Source organism: Oryx dammah, unplaced genomic scaffold, assembly GCF_014754425.2.
Source record: "Oryx dammah isolate SB20612 unplaced genomic scaffold, SCBI_Odam_1.1 HiC_scaffold_11163, whole genome shotgun sequence".
Lineage (NCBI taxonomy): Eukaryota > Metazoa > Chordata > Mammalia > Artiodactyla > Bovidae > Oryx > Oryx dammah.
The window spans coordinates 636,151-654,952 of NW_024080556.1; the positions used below are offsets into that span (position 1 = coordinate 636,151).

The 18,802-nt window shown below is 37.7% G+C and overlaps 1 protein-coding gene across 1 annotated transcript in view; it reads left to right on the forward strand.

The window, feature by feature from the left end:
* LOC120860698 (zinc finger protein ZFPM2) overlaps positions 1–18,802 on the forward strand; it is a 523,309-nt gene that overhangs the window by 267,322 nt on the left and 237,185 nt on the right. Inside the window, exon 4 of the mRNA XM_040236456.1 lies at positions 4,420–4,538. Coding sequence (XP_040092390.1) covers positions 4,420–4,538 — 119 coding nt within the window. The remainder of the gene's footprint in view (positions 1–4,419; positions 4,539–18,802) is intronic.

Genomic DNA, 18,802 nt, shown 5'->3' on the forward strand with positions numbered 1-18,802 from the left:
GGTTTAGTTCTTGAATTTAAATTTTTACAGTGAACATGGAATTCTTATTTCCAGTACATCTTCATTATTCAGATACAGATACATTTACGTTCATAATGGGCAAAATTTAAACATTATACAATATTTTAGTGGGTTGTTGTTTATATATGTTATTCTGGTTTTGGGGCTGAGAATAAAAGCATGGAAAAATGATGTCTGTCTTCTAACTATTAAAAGAAGGTGATACAAAGTAGATAAATAAGATATTGAATTCAGGTTGATGGTATTGCTTTCATTTAAAAATTTATTGAAATATATTGACTTACAGTGTTGTGTTAGTGTCAGATATACAGCAAAATGATTCAGTTATATATGTATGTGTGAGTGTGTGTGTGTGTATTCGTTTTTAGAGTGTTTTCCATTATAGCTTACTACAAGATATTGAGTACAGTTCCCTCTGATATACAGTCGTAGATCCTTGTTGATTATCTGTTTTACATGTAATACTGTTCTTTTTTCTTTCTAATTGGAGGATAATTACTTTAAAATGTTGTTGGTTTCTGCCATAAGACAAAGTGAATTAGCTACAAGTATACCTATATGAAGGTTTCCCAGGTGGCACTAGTGGTAAAGAACCCGCCTGCTAATGCAGGAGACTTAAGAACTGCAGGTTTGATCCCTGGGTCAGGAAGATCCCCTGGAGGAGGGCCTGGCAACCCACTCCAGTATTCCTGCCTGGAGAATCCCATCGACAGAGGAGCCTGGAGAGCTACAGTCCATGGGGTTTGAAAGGCCTGAAGTGACTTAGCATGCACACACACACATGTAACCCTCCTTGTAGAACCTCCCCCTCCCCCAATTTCACCCCTCTAGGTTATCACAGAGCATCAGACTAAGCTGTTTGTGTTATATAGCCACTTCCCACCAGCTAGCTTTTAACATGGCAATGTATCCATTTCCTTGCTACTCTCTCAGTTTGTCCCACCCTCTCCTCCCCACGCTGTATCCTCAAGTAGATTCTCTACATCCGCGTCTCTATTCCTGCCCTGCAAATAGGTTCGTCAGTACCATATTTTTAGATTCCATGCTGCTGCTGCTAAGTCGCTTCAGTCGCGTCCAACTCTGTGCGACCCCAAAGACAGCAGCCCACCAGGCTCCCCCATCCCAGGGATTCTCCAGGCAAGAATACTGGAGTGGGTTGCCATTTCCTTCTCCAATGCATGAAAGTGAAAAGTGAAATATACATGTTAATAGTGTGATTTTAATCCCCAACTCCTAATTTATCCCCTCTTCCTTCCTTCCCCTTTAGTAACCATAATTCTGTTTTCTATGTCTATGAGTTTGTTTCTGTTTTTGACATAAGTTTATTTGTACCATTTCTAACATTCCACATACAAGCAATATTATATATTTGTCTGACATTTCACTTAGTATGATATTCTCTAGGTCCATTCATTTTACTGCAAATAATGTTATTTCATTCTTTTTATGGCTGAGTAATATTCCATTGTATGCATGTCCCACATCTTCTGTACTCATTTGTCTGTCTGTGGATACTTAGGTTGCTTCTGCATCTCGGATGTTGTAAACAGTACTGCTGGTGCTAGTGGTAAAGAAACCGACTGCCAGTGCAGAAGATGTAAGAGATGCAGGTTCAGTCCCTGGGTTGGGAGGATGCCCTGGAGAAGGAAACAGCAACCCACTCTAGTATTCTTGCCTGGGAAACCCCATGGACAGAAAAGCCTGGCGGGCTATGCCCCATAGGGTCACAAAGAGTCAGAAATGACTGAAGCAACTTAGCACAGTGCACATTGGGGTGCATGTATCTTTTTGAATTATAGTTTGTGGGGGAGAAGGAGCCCTCCTACACTACCTGTCGTTGGAGAAGGAAATAGCAACCCACTCCAGTATTCTTGCCTGGAAAATCCCATGGACTGAGGAGCCTGGCAGGCTACAGTCCATAGTGTTGTAAAGAGTCGGACATGACTGAGAGCACACAGCAGCACACACTACTAGTGGGAATGCAAATTGGTGCAGCAACTAAAGAAAATAGTAAGGATATCCCTTAGAGAACCAAAAATAAAGTTACTATATGATTCAGCGATTCCACTCCTGGGCATATATTTGGAGAAAATTATCATTTGAAAACTCTATTTCTATGGTGTTGCTTTTAAAAGCATCAAGATTAAAGCTATATATTTAAATTTAGTTACTAACTTGATGGGAAACTAAGGTCAAATTAAAGCAAATATTTTGAATCACCTACCATGACTTATATATCATTTGCAAAGTGTAATTACTGAATTCATTCTGATTTTCTAAAACACTTTATTTTGTATTAAGGTAAACAAATTAAGCCAATTGACAACGTTGTGATAGTTTCAGGTTAACAGCGAAAGGATTCAGCCATACATCTATGTGTATCCATTCTCCCTCAAATCCCCCTCTGTCTAGGCTGCCACATAACACTGAACAGGGTTCCATGTGCTTTACAGTAGTTCCTTGTTGGTCATCCATTTCAAATATGGAAGTGTGTAACGTGTTAATCCCAAACTCTCACATCCTTCTCCCCCTCACCCCCTTGCAACTGCAAGTTTCAGTCTGTGAGTCTCTTTCTGTTTCGTAGTACATTGATTTGTATAATATCTTTTTAGATCCCAGTGTCATACTGAGTGAAGCAGGTGAATATATTCTGTTTTATTTAGAACTTTCCTCAGCTATCTATTCTATATGGGTTAACACTCATATTTCTTCCTATTCCATTTCTTCCATTTTCAGGTCTGCTCTTGAACAGGTTGAGATAAAATTCTATTTTAAAAATAACAAATTACATTATTATGATTAACATTTTGAAATATTAAAAAATTTAGTGTGATAATATAGGATGGAAATAATCCCAGAACATGAATGTCATAGATATAATTACTTAAAGAGAAGGTCTCCAGTTCCTGATGGATATTTCTTTTTTTATTTATCCCAAACAATGTTTAGGTCTAATGGCCATTCTTTGACATTTTGAAGGCTTCATTTATATATTTTTTATTAATCCATTCATTTATTTCTTAAGTGAGCTTTTGATTGATTCCTACTGTATGCCATTGAATACTGTCTTTATTTCCTATTTCTATATAATGATTACAAAGTAATAATTGGGTAGAAATAAAGGAGAATATCAACCCAAACTGCCTGTTTTTGAAGGGTTTTTGGCCAAACTTGTATCATAAAGTCTTGCCTAAAGTACCAAATATAAAAGCATAATGACTTTGATTGAACATTGTTTTTTTATTTGGGAAAACATACACCTCCACTGTTTGCACATGTAGTTGTCCTATCCACTGAAACTAGTAGTAATTTCAGGAAATCGCCAAGCACTTAAAAAAAACTCTCCATGTTGTTCACAAAAGTCTTGTATCACTGTAGTAGAGTTATGGCCTAAGGTATATATCTTTTTAGGAAGCCCAGGTGGCACAGTGGTAAAGAATCCGCCTGACAATGCAGGAGACACAAGAGATGCAGGTTCAATCCCTGACTTGGGAAGATCTCCTGGGGTAGAAAATGGCAACCCACTTCGGTATTCTTGGGCTTACCTGGTGACTCAGCTGGTAAAGAATCTGCTTGCAATGCAGGAGACCTTGGTTCTATCCCTGGGTTGGGAGCATCCCCTGGAGAAAGGAAAGGCTACCCACTCCAGTATTCTGGCCTGGAGAATTCCATGGACTGTATATAGTCCATGGGGTCACAAAGAGTTGGACACAACCGAGCGACTTTCACTTCACTTCACTTAATATATATCTGTAATTGAAATGTTTTACTTACACTGGTGATCAAATGTAGGAATTTAAAATCTGAGCTATTGTCCTAATATTCCCTGTCTGATTTTACATTGTATCAGTGCTTTTTGAAGATGTGTTACCATTTCTGGTTCTTAAGGATTTACTGAATAGAATTGACTACAGTAGACGTGTGTGCAAGCATGCTCAGTCACTTCAGTCGTGTCTGACCCTTTGCTACGCTGTGGACTATAGCCCACCAGGCTCCCCTGTCCATGCAAAGAGCAATATTCTCCAGGCGAGAATATTGGAGTGGGCTGCCATGCCCTTCTCCAGGGGATCTTGCTAACACAGGGATGGAAATCGAGGTCTACCTGCATCTCCTGCATTGCAGGTGGATTCTTTACCCACTGAGCCACCTGGGAAGCCCTACAGTAGATGATAAATGTGCAGAAACTCAAGAAAGAAATTGGACTAAATGTGAATACAGTTAAAAGGACAAGTTTTATTATCCTCTCAGGATACCAAGATCAGTTGAGATGAACATAATCAATTCTCATTATATGAATCCTGAGAATATTGTGCATGTAGGCCAAACACGCAAAAAGAGTCAGCTGTTGGTAAAACATAAGTGAAAGTACTTAAATGCTCATGTGCTCATTATCTGCAGGAGAGCTGGAGGTGTTTCAGAAAGATGGAGAGAGAAAAATTCAGAGTCGGCAGCAACTTCCAGTGGGAACCACCTGGGGACCATTCGCTGGGAAGATGGACTTGAATAATAATTCCTTGGTATGTGGATGTTCTGAGATGGTTGACTGTTAAACTTTGTCATGGCACAGAAATTATCTCTGCTTGCTTTCTGGTGAAAACACTAAAAGTAACAGTTTGCTTTTTCTTTTTCATGGACCATAAAACTGGAATATTTTCCAAGTGGTTTGTCTCTGACAGTATTATATGCAGAATTTAGAAGGAAACAGGTTAATCACACTGAATGGTTATTTAGTAAGGTAATTTATAAGGTTGCTTTATCTTCATAGCCAGACTAATATTGTTCATATTTAATAATATATACAAATACTTTTCTTCTTAAGATGACACAAATTGTCATACATTACAGGTTTACATGATGAACAAGAAATAAACAACCTTGATATTGCTTGGCAATTCTGTTTGTACTTTTGAGAGGGAGGATAAGTGATCAGCATCATAATTTTTCTTGCTAACTTTTTTGTAAATATTCTGAGCTTAGAAAGTCTACCTCTGGGAAAAATTATATGAATGATTGATTAGCTATCTTAAAAAGTTATGGAAAGATGGAGTATTTGATTACATTTAAACTTCATTTCTTAATTCAATATGTTAGTTTCCTATTGCAGCTCCAGCAAGTTACCACAAACTTTGTGGCTTAAAACAGCCCAAGTTTGTAGTCTTGTAGTCTGAAATGAATCATAATCTGAAATGAATCTAGTCTGAAATGAATCTCTCGGGTCTAAAATCAAAGTGTCTGTAGGGCTTTTTTTGCTGGAGCTTCTAGAAGGTGGGGACAGATGTTTACTTTGCTTTTCCATCTTCTAAAGGCTGTCCACAACCCGTGGCTCATGGCTCCCTTCCATCTTCACAACCAGCAATGGCTGACTGAGTCTTTTACATATCTTTATTCTGACTCTGACTCTTCTGTATCCCCTTTGCACATTCGGGAACGCATGTGATTACATTGGGCCCACTTGAGTAATCCAGGATACTCTAGCAACTTTAACTCCATCTGCTTTAATTTCCTTTTGCCTTGTAAGGTAACCGGAGAAGGCAATGGCACCCCACTCCAGTACTCTTGATGGAAAATCCCATGGATGGAGGAGCCTGGTGGGCTGCAGTCCATGGGGTCGCTAAGAGTCGGGCATGACTGAGTGACTTCACTTTCACTTTTCACTTTCATGCATTGGAGAAGGAAATGGCAACCCACTCCAGTGTTCTTGCCTGGAGAATCCCAGGGACGGGGAGCCTGGTGGGCTGCCATCTATGGGGTCGCACAGAGTTGGAGACAACTGAAGCAACTTAGCAGCAGCAGCAGCAGTAAGGTAACTTGCACCAAGTCCAGGAATCAGGATACCAGGTGCTCTCCTATTATGCTTGATAATACAAGTGACAAAACTTGGGGATAAAAATATTTTATATTCTTTAGGAGATCCAGAAATTATATATATATGAAATGGAAGTCCCTCTCTCTAAATGCCATTTATGTAGGAAGAGTTTCATGCCTGCTAAATGACTCTATCTGCATTGAGGTGGTGGGGTGGGGGCGTAAGAACTCCCAGAGGGGTTTTAACAAGAGTACTTGACTCAGCAATGTTGCTTTCCTTTTTCAGTTGATTACATGAAAGAAATCACTTCTTCGGGTTATTACATGAAAGAAACTAATATGTGCAGATCTCTGCTTATTTCGTGCCATGTGAATGAGAAAGAGGTTATTGATTTAACTAAAAGTAATGACTGAAATAAATAAGAAACATTTGTGTCATCCAACTTTTAAACAGCATAACAGATTCAAGAAGTGTGCTTTTTACTTTCTAAATCCTTGTGTTTATCCGTAAAAGGATAAAGTAGGAGACTTCACATGTATTTAAGAACCAAACAAGTTGACAGACCAGGCTAAATATTTAATAATCTGGAGCAGTGTACTGTGTGGTGGTCCAGTGTGCCTGCTGCAGAAAGGGTTTGAGAAGTGGCTCCATAAACACTGCTGACCTTCGTGGCTGAGTTGTATAGTGGACGGTTCTATTGATTCCTTTGATAGGGTGATACCAGCTATTATACTGCTTAATCAAGCAAAGGCAAGGGGAAGACTGTCTCAACATCAAAGGTTGAATTAAATCCTTTGCAAAACCCATTTTATCTGAGTGTTTCTATTGGTACTCTAGCATTGCTTTCAAAATGTTTTAGGCAATAAGATATTTATCTTATTTATCACTGTGTATCAGACAGCAACACAAACTTTTGTCACTTGCCTGCTATTTCTTCAAAAGTGTAATGCCGCTTAGGTGTCAGCTATTGTTAATGTAAGAAACACATGTTTTCCTTTTTATTATATCACATAATATCTCTATGAAAATGTTATTTTTAACTAATCTTTATATCATGATATATATGTAGAATGATGCTTTTTATACATCTTTAGCATATGCTAAATTATGATGTATGGAAAGTAAACCTATCTGTGGAAGTTTAATTTTTCAATGAAATAATTTCCTGTTTTGTAGACATGATATAATTTTTTTTATATTTCTGTATCACTCTAAAGCTATCTTATGCCATACTTAATATCATTTAAATAATTTGGTTATAAATGTGACATTGTGGTATTTTTGGTACTATTTGAAGTGAATGGATACTGTTTAGGGTATCAAAAACCCAGTTGTGGTGAATAATTATTTAATAGAAAATATTCTTAATAACTTTGTTTTCTTCTTTTGTCTTAGAATTTAAACATTTGATTCATGTTATTTCCCTAAATTATAGAATTTTCTTCTATTTTAAAATGTAGTTTGGGAACTCATGTACACCTGTGGTGGATTCATGTCAATCTATGCCAAAACCAATACAGAATTGTAAAGTAAAAATTAAAAATAAATAAATAAATTTTAAAAAAATTATAAAAATAAAATAAAAATAAAATGTAGCTGCTTTGCTAAAATATACTTTTTTTTTCTTTATTTTATTTTACTTTACGATACTATATTGGTTTTGCCATACATTGACATGAATCCGCCATGGGTGTACATGAGTTCTCAATCCTGAACCCCCCTCCCACCTCCCACCCCATATCATCTCTCTGGATCATCCCTGTGCACCAGCCCCAAGCATCCTGTATCCTGTATCGAACATAGACTGGTGACTCGTTTATTAAAATATACTTAAAAATTTTTTTTTGATAATAATATTTTCTTCCTAGAATTTACTTTTGATTTTATGTCATTAAATACTACTAGTAGTACTCTTGGCACTACTGTTACTTCTATAGAATAATTGTCTAAGTTACACTGTGTATTTATTCTTTTCTAGACACTATATGGAGGATTAGAAATGTATTAGCTCCTTTACTCCTCAAAACAAACTCGCGAATTTGGTCCTATTTAAAATCTTATTTATAGATAAGAAAGTTAAGGCTTAGGCTTTTTTATTCCAGGATCTGTGTTTTTAAATACCAGATCACACTCCTTCCCAATAGCATCTGTAACATGATCTTAGTATGATAAAATTATTAAGAATTTCTTTACATGAATTCTAAATTTATTAAAAGCTTTGGGAGAAATATGCAATGATTACAAGTAGGTTCTTTTTTCTTACTTTGGGCAAAATAGTTGTTATAATACTTCATAACTATCATGACTGAAGAAATTAGGCATTAATTCAAAGAGTTCCACAATTTTATTACCTCTTTATAATTTTGACAGTCATTTAATATAGGTTTTATATCATGAAGATAAATTTTCTTCATAATACAATATATAATCTATTAACCCTACCTTACCCAACCTGAAATCAAATTTGGAATTAGCGCACTCTTTTAAATTGCTTATTCACCAACCAGTGTGATGTTACTCTGTTCAGGCTCATGGTGTTGTCTCAAGAGACCCAGTAAACTAATTAATCCAACACAGTAATTAATTGAGTCACCATGCCAGATGTCAAATCCTTTTTCTGTCTTTCAAGTTCCCATCTTGAAGTGCATTAGCAATATGCCACCTTCTGCAGGGAGCCTTTGCAGACCAGGCATTTGGATATATATATATAGAACATTACCAGAAATATAGGCTGTATGGAAACATCAAAAGAATTGATTTGACAAAATGTTCTTCTTGGAATCATATAAAACAATGAACATAGAAATAAAATTTTGTTCACACCTCATTATCTTGTTAGATAATTTATGCTTAATGGCAGAATATAGTTAATATTTTCAATGGGCCAGTTAGGGTCAAAGTGCTTTACAGGTTTTATATCTCATTTAATTCTTACATGAGCATATGAGAAGATAATATCCTTTTTTTTCCCTCCTTTGTTTCACAGGAGTAAATTGCTACTTTGGGAAGCTGAATGACTAGACCAAGGTCAACTCAATCTGAGTTGAGACCCCCATGCTGCAATCTAATACTGTCTTTAGAAATTTTATCTATAAGGACAATATTACTGCCTAGCTTGTCAGGGTTTTGTAAAGATTAAATGAGGTAGCATATGTGAATTATTAAGAAATACTGAATATTATTACTACTCAGTCACCTGTAAAAATGGGTCCATTAAAATCTTTCAAGTTTAAAACTGGAAAGACACAGCAAATTAAATAAGTCAAATTATAGACTTTTGGTATTTGGGGGTTTTACATGCCTAAATTTGACTGTTTTCCAAGGACACTGTTTTAGTCCAGGGTCTCCAGCAAAACAGAATAGGGTGTATGACGTGTGTGCGTTTATATATTTTATAAGGAATTATCTCACATGATCGTGGAGTCAGCTTGATGAAAATCTGCAGTGTGAGTCAGCAGGCTGGAGACCCAGCAGAGCTGATGGTATAGATGAAGTTTGTTATTTGGGGAGGCTGGTCTTTTTGTCCTATTCAGGCTTTCTTCTGATTGGGTGAGGCCCACCCACATTATGGAGGGCAATCTGTTTTATTCAGAGTACCCTGATTCAAATGTCAGTCTCTACAAAAACACCATCCAAGCTGATACACAAAATTGACCATCACAGTTTCCGAAGGTCTATGGTATATTGTAAGGTTTCATTTTTCAGGTACAGTCTTCCACTCCTGTATGAATTGTTAACCAGTAAGGGAGCCTAGCTTTCTTTCCAACATCCTACTTCCGTGTCAAGAAATAATTTATGTTAAGTGCTATCAGAGTGACCCAAATTTCATGTTTTTGAAAGTCTTACAATTTTATTCATTGAAAATAGCAAAGGACTATTGACAAGGAAGGAATTTTAAAAATCAGTTTAAATTGTGATCAATATCTGTTTTGGAGGTGTTTTAGAATTTCTGTATTTATATGTTGTGCCTTTGAAGTTCTCTCATTTTCTCCTGAAGACATAGATCTTTGTATATGCTAAATCTCTGCTCTGCTAGCCCCTGGTAAGTGCTTATAATTATCAGACAACACCGATTATTTGGAAGGTTGGTGTCTACAATATTAGTGACATTTGCTCTCGTTCTCTCTTTTGAGTGAATCAGCTTTCAGTAGGTAACTAGTCTTATTCAGCCAACTTCCTGCTGGAATCATGCAACATGCATACTTAATTAAACAGAACGTAAATAGAAAGTCCCAGGTTACCTACTATATAATAGTAAACTTATCACAATCTGTTAAAGTCAGCAAATGAAATTTGACATAGAAATGTCATTTTATTGATGTCATTCAATCAGAAGGGAGCCTTGTTTTATTTTACCACATAGTTGTGAAACTGAATTTTACAAACAGAAAGTGTACATATAAAGGGTACTATACGTAAAATCTTACTGATTTAATAATAAAATAATGTGCACATTAAATTCCATCTTAATTTTAAGGTAGTTGTTATCATAGAAATGTGGTTGAGGAAAGAATTAAAGGTTCCTGATCTACATCATAGGGAAATATTAGAATTATTAGATATCTCCATTGTGCCCTTCCAGCTCTAAATCTTCCAGTACCAGTCTCTGAGCCCATTCATTGCAAGTCTTCAAGCTTCATGTTGTGCACACCCTACAGCGACTATATCTCTACCCATAGGTCTCTACTTATAGTGTCAAAGGCTGCCTGGTGGAAACATCTCTGACTTTCTATTTAAGGACATTTTTTCCAGCCTCAGGAGCAAACTTACTGGAAAGCAGTCAAGCTGTGACATGCTGGAAAATTAATGTTTCCAAAAGTAATCCTTAACCAATGAGGGACAGAAGTTGGTGGAGAACTAACCCCCTACTTCCTTGCCTCTCCATAGGATATGAAAAGTGTTTTACAAGATCTCTTAGAGTTTGCCAGTGAACCTGAGCTCCAACCAGTTTTATAACACATCCTTTATGGGCTTCCTTTTCCTTCCTGCTTACTTCTCCACACCGCTACTGAACTGTTCTGAGGTCACCTCTGAATAAACTACTTGTACTTGAATCAGTCTGAAGGTAACCTTCTGGGAAAGCCATGCCAAGAGAGCTTCTAAGATATAATAATGAAATAAATTGGAATGTAATATCCAAATTATTGCCGAGATTCTAGACAGTATAGATTTTTAAAAATCATAATTATTCAATTCTAGATCACTGCCTCTCGCAAATAATAGATATTTAACAAATGCTCTTTAAAATAAAAATATGATCTAATTGAATTTCCTCACCATGAGCAATCTGACTGACCCCACCCACACCCTCCCAGCTTCACCCTCTCAGTGATATAATTTATAATGTTGCTGAGGCATGACTTTTTGTTGGGTCTTATATTTCTTTCCATTGATGTTGACATTGTGAATAATATCCTCTTTTTAATATTCATTCTAATCTGGGCTCAGGACTCCCATACTTTTCTACTTCTCATATCGCTCTGGGTCTTGGCTCTTTTAAATTTAACTATGTTTCCCAAAACACTATGGCCTTTCTTCTCTTCTCCCTCTGTTCCCAGTGCCTCAGGGAGCTTATCCACTCGCAAAGCTTCAGCCTCTAATTTACAAATGACATTTAAATTAAAAAATCTCTAACCTTGGCTTTTTACCCTTTCTCTAATAGCACGTTTCAACTGTTTTACAAGGCTTTCCCACTGACTTCCTCCAACTCAACAGTCATAAGGAGAGTTTATTTTTGTTTCCACCTACTGTCTCTCCTTCCAAATTTTGGTCACTTTTAAAGCTAAATCTCTGCCTCTCCTTTGCTGCCTCCGCAGGCAATCCATTCTATGAGTTATTCCACGGCACCCTCCTTCCATTTCTACCTCTCCCCTCTCACATCTCATAGGTCCATTTACATACATAGTCATATGTGTACGTGCACGCACATGTAGGCACAAACACACACACACCTTTCCTTTATTGCCTATAATGAACAGCTTTGTTTTTGTCAGCCATTCAGAGCCAACCATCTTCCAAGACTCTGCTTTTCACATCCAGGAAGCAAGTACCATAACTCCTGCCTTCTCCACGTCTACTCCCTTCTTTCTGTTCCTATGGCCACTGCTGTTGGTGAAGCCTCCATCATGTCTTCCTTGATTATCACAGTATCTTCTAACTATTCTTTTCTGCCTTCCTTCCTGTCTTCTTTTTCTTTACTCAAATCACAGTGTGTCCTTATAGCAAAACTTGTTACTTGTGTGCCTGAAATCATTCAAGGGCTCAAGAGAAGCTAAACTCCGGAGAAAGGGCTTTCATGATATCACCTGCTCAGCTCTTACCTCGTTTCCACTCTCTGTGTAGCTTTCACTCAACCTCAGCTACCTACAATGTGAATATACTCTTTTTCTCATGTCTCTGTGCATTTGGCTGTGCTATTTTATCATCCACAAAGCCCTGTGCTCCCCCTTCCTGCCCTTCTTTATCATACTAACTCCATTTCTCACTTCAAGACTCAGCCCCAGGTTACCCCAAAGTAGACCTTCCCTAAAGCCTCCAGTCTGGAATAGATATCAACTCCTCAGATATTGCTATGATCTTTAGGCTTCCTAGGATTAGAACATTTACTGCATAATTCCGAATATCTCTTTACTTGTCTGTCTCACCCGTACACTGCTGCTGCTGCTAAGTTGCTTCAGTCGTGTCTGACTCTCAACGCTATGGACTGTAGCCTGCCAGGTGCCTATGTCCATGGGATTCTTCAGGCAAGAATAATGGAGTGGATTGCCATGCCCTCTTCCAGGGGATCTTCCCAGCCTAGGGATCAAACCTCCACCTCTTATGTCTCCTGCATTTCAGATTCTTTGCCACTAGTGCCACCAACTATGTGCTACTTATCTTTTATCTTTGTATCCTTCTTATCTAGAACAATGTCTGGTTTATAGCAAGGGCTCAGTAAATAACCTTTAGAAAGTGAGTCAATTCATTCTTTCCTTTAACTTTTCTCCAGTATCAGCAACTGATGCACATCTTGCTTTATTCAAGACCTTGGTATTCTCCTTGAGTCTTTATGCCCATTTTCCCTGTTTCTTCTTAGATCTTTCTTCATCTGCCCGACTTAGCAATTCAGTACCACAGTTAATGCCATCTTGTGCCTGTTTTATTTGTTTATAATTTTTTTCTTAATCTCACTTGAATGTAAGATGCAATAGAGGAAGATAACTATATCTATTTTGTCAGGTTTTACCTAACAGAAAGCTATGCCTATGATAGCTTCTTGATAAATATTGACTAATTTCAGTGTAAGATCTGCACCCCTTTGAAGTAGGTAAAGAGGACAAGGTGGTGAGCGCATTGAGGCAATTATGATTTGTTTGTAACAGAATCCACTTTCAATCCTTCACTGTGACCTGGGTGAAGGCCAAGAAGGTATTCTGCTCTACCATGCTTTCTGTGAAGTCTCATCCAGCCTTGCACTTTCCAGTGACAAACCATCTGGGAAATTCCATCTGTCTCTGCTTGGAAACTGAGGTGGCAGTCGCCCACTGTGAGCAATTTTCTATTAACTTCTTGGATAAGATCAGTCAGATTTATACTGAATTGATGGGAACTGTAAGAGCAGGGTTGTTCCAAGAGAAGACAAATGTACTGATTCCTCTAATTGGGCTTAAGCCAGTTTCATTCACAGATGCCCTTAGGTTCTAGTAGAGCAAGGACTTATAACCTTTTTAATTGTACCCTGTTCCTCTGAGGAGACGTTGGCGAAATTCATTATTGATGGAGATTGTAGATGTGTCCCTTAGGGAGGCCAAGATCCTGGCTTCTCTTATACTCTATCTGCCATGTGGAGAATTAATGGAAACTGAGTGGACAGCGGAAGCTGCTCCAAGAAGACATGAGGCACGACACTTAGTACAGCAGAGCCTTGGAAAATGGTGTGTTGGTTTGGTTTCTAGAATCAGAGGAGGACTTTTTGTTCATTTTTTGTTTATTTGTGGAAGAGGAGAGTGCTCAGGGAGAAGAGAGATTGGCATGAAGTCCCAAGTTAGTGAAAGCATCCTGTAGAATCTGAGTCAGAAAGAAAGAAACCAAACACCAAGGAATTACTCAACAATTCAAATCTGTCGAAGCAAATGAGCGAGGTCAATTATATATGGATCTGAAGGGATTTATTGTATTATAATGTAGACATAGTGATATTAGCTATGGATGGAATTCTTATTGTAATGTTGAAATGATATTTGGCCTTTCCTAATAATTTGTATCTGCCTCCTAAAATTACACCTTTTATGCATAGCTAGTCTGTCTACTAATCTCAATCTACCTTTAATTTGCTTTTTCTTCTGATGGTGAAATTTTTCTAGGTTCTTTATATTTGCACTTGGATTTGAAAGGTAGGAACACAAAGACACAATTTCTTGCTGTATATAGACAGGTTTATTTATGGGTCTAACCTACTGATCTGTGCCTAAAATCTAAACACATTTTGCCTTTGGGTTATGCTCCATGGCTGAGCTCTTTACTTATACTTAGGCCAAGTTTGAATAAACAGAAAGCATCTTTTTTTTGGTTTGTTTAAGATTATTTATTATTCCCTTTTTCTAGAATTCCAAGGAGAATTTGATTGAAAATAGTCTTCTCGTGGAGTTATTAAAATGACTCTGTGATGTGCTATTAATATACTCAATGTCTGGAAGGAGTAACTACTTCATGGCATTTAATATGATTAAAGTTGCTCTACTAAGAAGACAATGTATATAAAGTTGAACAGACTAATGAGTAACACAACCTTTTCCACAAGCATAGATATGAAAGATTCAGTTTGGCCATTGGTTTAGGCATCCAGATTCTCTTTATGGAGTTGTTCCTGTTTGTAAATCTTTTCTCAAGCTTAAAGTCCCATAGGGGATAGAATCCCTGTTCCCTTAGGAAAGTCTATCACATTCTTGGGTAGTGAGGGAAGGATTTGCAAACTATAGCTCTGCTGTTTCCATAACACAAATTATGGAATATAAAGTTGGAAAAAAATGTTTTTGGCTGGAGGAGAAGGTAAAATGAGAACACACTTCTGAGGAGCAGTTTACAAAGTTGACCCAAAATTTTATTGATTATTTGCTGATATATCTGGCTTGCCTTTTAATGTCTTTCTCCTTGACTTTTTTCAAGTCTTGCCATTCTGCAGCTCTTTATAAAACAATTGTTTGGCGTGAGCATTTCCCTATTATTTACATAGTTATAATATATATTGTTCCAGTGTTACAAAAATTTAGCAAATGATGTCTACTGGGCATAATTAATACAGTCAGTAACTTGGAGATAACTGTTAAAGAAATGGACATAAGTGCTATTTTGTATTCCTTTTGTTTGTTCTTACAAATCAATATTACATAGACATAACCCTTTAAATTGGACATATTGGACTCATAAAATATCTGACTGTATTTTATAACTAAGTATCAATAGATATTCCCAGGACACCACTAATTAAAATCATATCTTAACATTAGCTCTCAGTTGGCGTTGCCAGACTTTAGTCTCATAAGAGGTTTTCCTGATGTAGGCAGGTTTGTGAGTCTGACCCTGTCCAAGTGACTCCTACAAGGCTCGTGTTGATGTTGTATGATGTCCATAGGCAATAATTCGTACATTTATTTATAAAGGAAAAATAAAATAATATTTCTAGAATGTTTTTGTAAACTTGCAAACTTATTTGAGAAATTCTCTTTTGGAAATGAACATCTCTTTTCCTTATACATTTAAGTATTGAACTTAAAGTCATTCTGTATTAGTAATTTGTTTTTATATCACTTTTTAAAATAAAATCCTTTGCCCTAGTTCAACAAAACTATGGTTTCTTGATGCTAGTAATTTGTATATCATTTGTGCTATTTTATATGGTTTATATCTATTTCTATTTTAAAGGTCAGAAGCTCAGAATGAAGCATAGGGTTATATGCCTTAGTCTTGTGGTTTTCTCATACTCTTTTCTTAGGGTCAGAATTATGAGCACTGCTTATCTGTGTGTCTTTGGTACAGTGTTTCATACAAGGCTGGATTTAAAAAGTGACAGCCAGGGCTAATGAGAGAGCAAGACAAGGAGCCCAGGACAGAAATCATAGTCTTTTCATAAACTAGTATTGGAAGTAGGCATCCCATCACTTTTGCTGAATTCTTTTTATTAAAATTGAGTCAGCAGGTCTAGCCCACTCTGAAGGGAAAGGCATTGTACATGGGCTTAAAACCAAAGGCTGTGATCACTGGGGGCCATCTCAGAGGCTGTTTACTGCTAAGATAATGTACATAAATTTATCTCGCCTCTGAATAAGGAAGGGCTTTCAAATAATAGTAGCACTGGGAGACATCACAAAATAAAATCCAATTAATTTAAATAGAAAAGACTAAATCATATATTATAAAACATCATAACCAATAATCAAGGTTTAACTGTAAGTAAAAGATACACGTAAAAATGAGATACATTTTATTCTCGTTTTCGAAGGTAGATAAGCTGCTCCATATAGAAAGTCATGAATAAATTCTTGATTAATTTGTTTAGAAATTGATTATTAATATGAGGACAGAGAAAGATGAATGAAAATATATGGGACAGTTATGTAAAATCTAATGGGAAATAGGAGCCAGAAGCAGGCTGTTTGCTGAATTTCTCCTTCAGTAATTTTGAGAAACATACACTAACACGTTGTAAAGATCAGAAGTGGGGAGAAAGCACGGGAAAGAGCCCATGATGTGGTCAGAGTAGTCTGATTCTAGTCCCAACTGTTATTACCCAAAGTGCTGTCTTGGGTAATCACATCTGCTCTCAGTTTCCTCATTTATAAAATGGGGGTTATAATACTAGCCCTACATCTTACAGTTGTAAAATTATATAAAATTATATGCATTTAGTCACTTTGAAAAATATACAGATTGTTGTACAATCTAGATTACTTTTTATTATGCCTGTGAATAGAAAGTAGATTACTCATTCCCTTAATTTGCCAAACTGTGCTTCCAGCCTCTTCTCTTCTGTCCCCTCTCTGAACATATTTTAAAAAGCACTCTTGGCTGTCATTGTACATATACATCCTCATACACCTGTGCACACATGTATTTATATACACACAAACATACACATATGTATTGATAAGCTAACATCAGTGTTCTGAGAACTCATAGCCTAGAGAAGTGCAAGGTATGTACTTAGAGTATTTATCATCTAAGGAGACAATCACCACAGAAACAAGAGAAAAAACATGTTTTTAGGAAGAGAAAGAAAGGTTAAGTGGTCAAACTGCTTTTTGAATTACCCTGGCTCCTTTGTGTTTTCTTTTTGTAAGGAGTGTTTCTTCAGAAAGCTTTTCTCAGGTGTGTGATTGGGGATTTCAGACAATTGGAAAGGTAATTTACCCTGTCTGAGTCACTTTTGAGTTTGGTTTGTATTTTAAAATGCTAACTCAATTCTTCTGTTACTTATGGCATTTTAGAGCTTGGTACAGAATGGAGTGAATAAGGCACCTCACAAGGCAGACAGCGATGCACCGTAAAATAAGAAAGAATGGGGACAAAATTTGGAAGAGCAAAGGCAGTTCATGGGCCTTAGGTTTTAGCTTTTATTGAGAAGTCAAGCAAATACCATTTGTTTCTCATGGCGTCGCAAAGAGTCAGACATGACCGAGCGACTAGGCACGGCACAGCACAGCACCCTATGTGCAAGCATTATCTCATGGACAGGGGCAGCACAAGTCCCTTGGGTTCTGATGCTAATCTTGGATGTGTCATTATTACCACCTTGCATCGTAAAGTCATTGCAGGCATGTGTAGAATGTTATTCTGTGGAAAATGCCCAGTGACAGCCTCATGTGCATCTGAGATAAGCGTCAGGGTCCAAAGTGAAAGTGAACGTCGCTCAGTCATGTTTGACTCTCTGCAGTGCCATGGACTATACAGTCCAAGGAATTCTCCAGGCCAGAATACTGGAGTGGGTAGCCTTTCCCTTCTTTCGGGCATCTTCCCGACCCAGGGATTGAACCCAGGTCTCCCGCATTGCAGGCGGATTCTTTACCAGCTGAGCCACCAGGGAAGCACAAGGATACTGGAGTGGGTAGCCTTCTCCAGGGGACCTTCCCGACCCAGGAATTGAACCGGGGTCTCCTGCATTGCCGGTGGATTCTTTACAAATGAGCTACCAAGTACACGTCAAATAAAGTATCAGCTGTGGGAGCGGGGGTTTGGGGGAGCTGGGCAGAGAGATAGCATTTGCCTTCAACGCAGTAGTTTAGAGGTGGTGAAAAGAATGTATCCTTTACCTGAATATTTCTAGCAGGGAATATAGGCAGTTTTAATAACCGTGGCCTTCCTTCCAACTTTGTGGAAATGACTCTTCAGAGCAAGTGGACGTTGGCAGAAGCGTTCCGATCGTTGCTGATTCTCCAGAAGGAGAAGGTTGAGGGAAGAAGAGTGTGTGACAAAAGTCAACCCCTGGTCTGCTCCATTACTTCATTAATCAAGTGGAGGCTTTCTGAAAAATGTTTCTCTTCAGTTGCAGCCATCTATTTTTTTGGTGTTAATCTGCGCCCCGTGGCAGTGTTTTGTGAAAGGAAACAATGAACAGTTGTAGCATCCCCCCACCCCCAGCTGCTGTCGCCCCTGTCAGAAGGCTCCAAGGATGATGGAGTCTGTATCATCCTGATAAGGAAAAGAGGATTCAGATGGCTTTGGAGAGAATTTGTGAGAGTAGAGAGTGCCGTTTTGGACTAGACGAGCTATGGACTACAGCAGAGGCCCTTAACGTGATCCTAAGGGTTCAGTGCCAAACCTTCTGCAGCTTCTTGAAGATTTTCTAATGAAATATTTCGATGGTGAAATTCTGAAACTGTCAGAGGGACTGAGGTTCAAGATACTGTTTTAAGTTTTTTGTTCCCATAATCTGTGATTAGCCAATCCAGGTTAAACACACACACACACACACACACACACACACACACACACACACACACA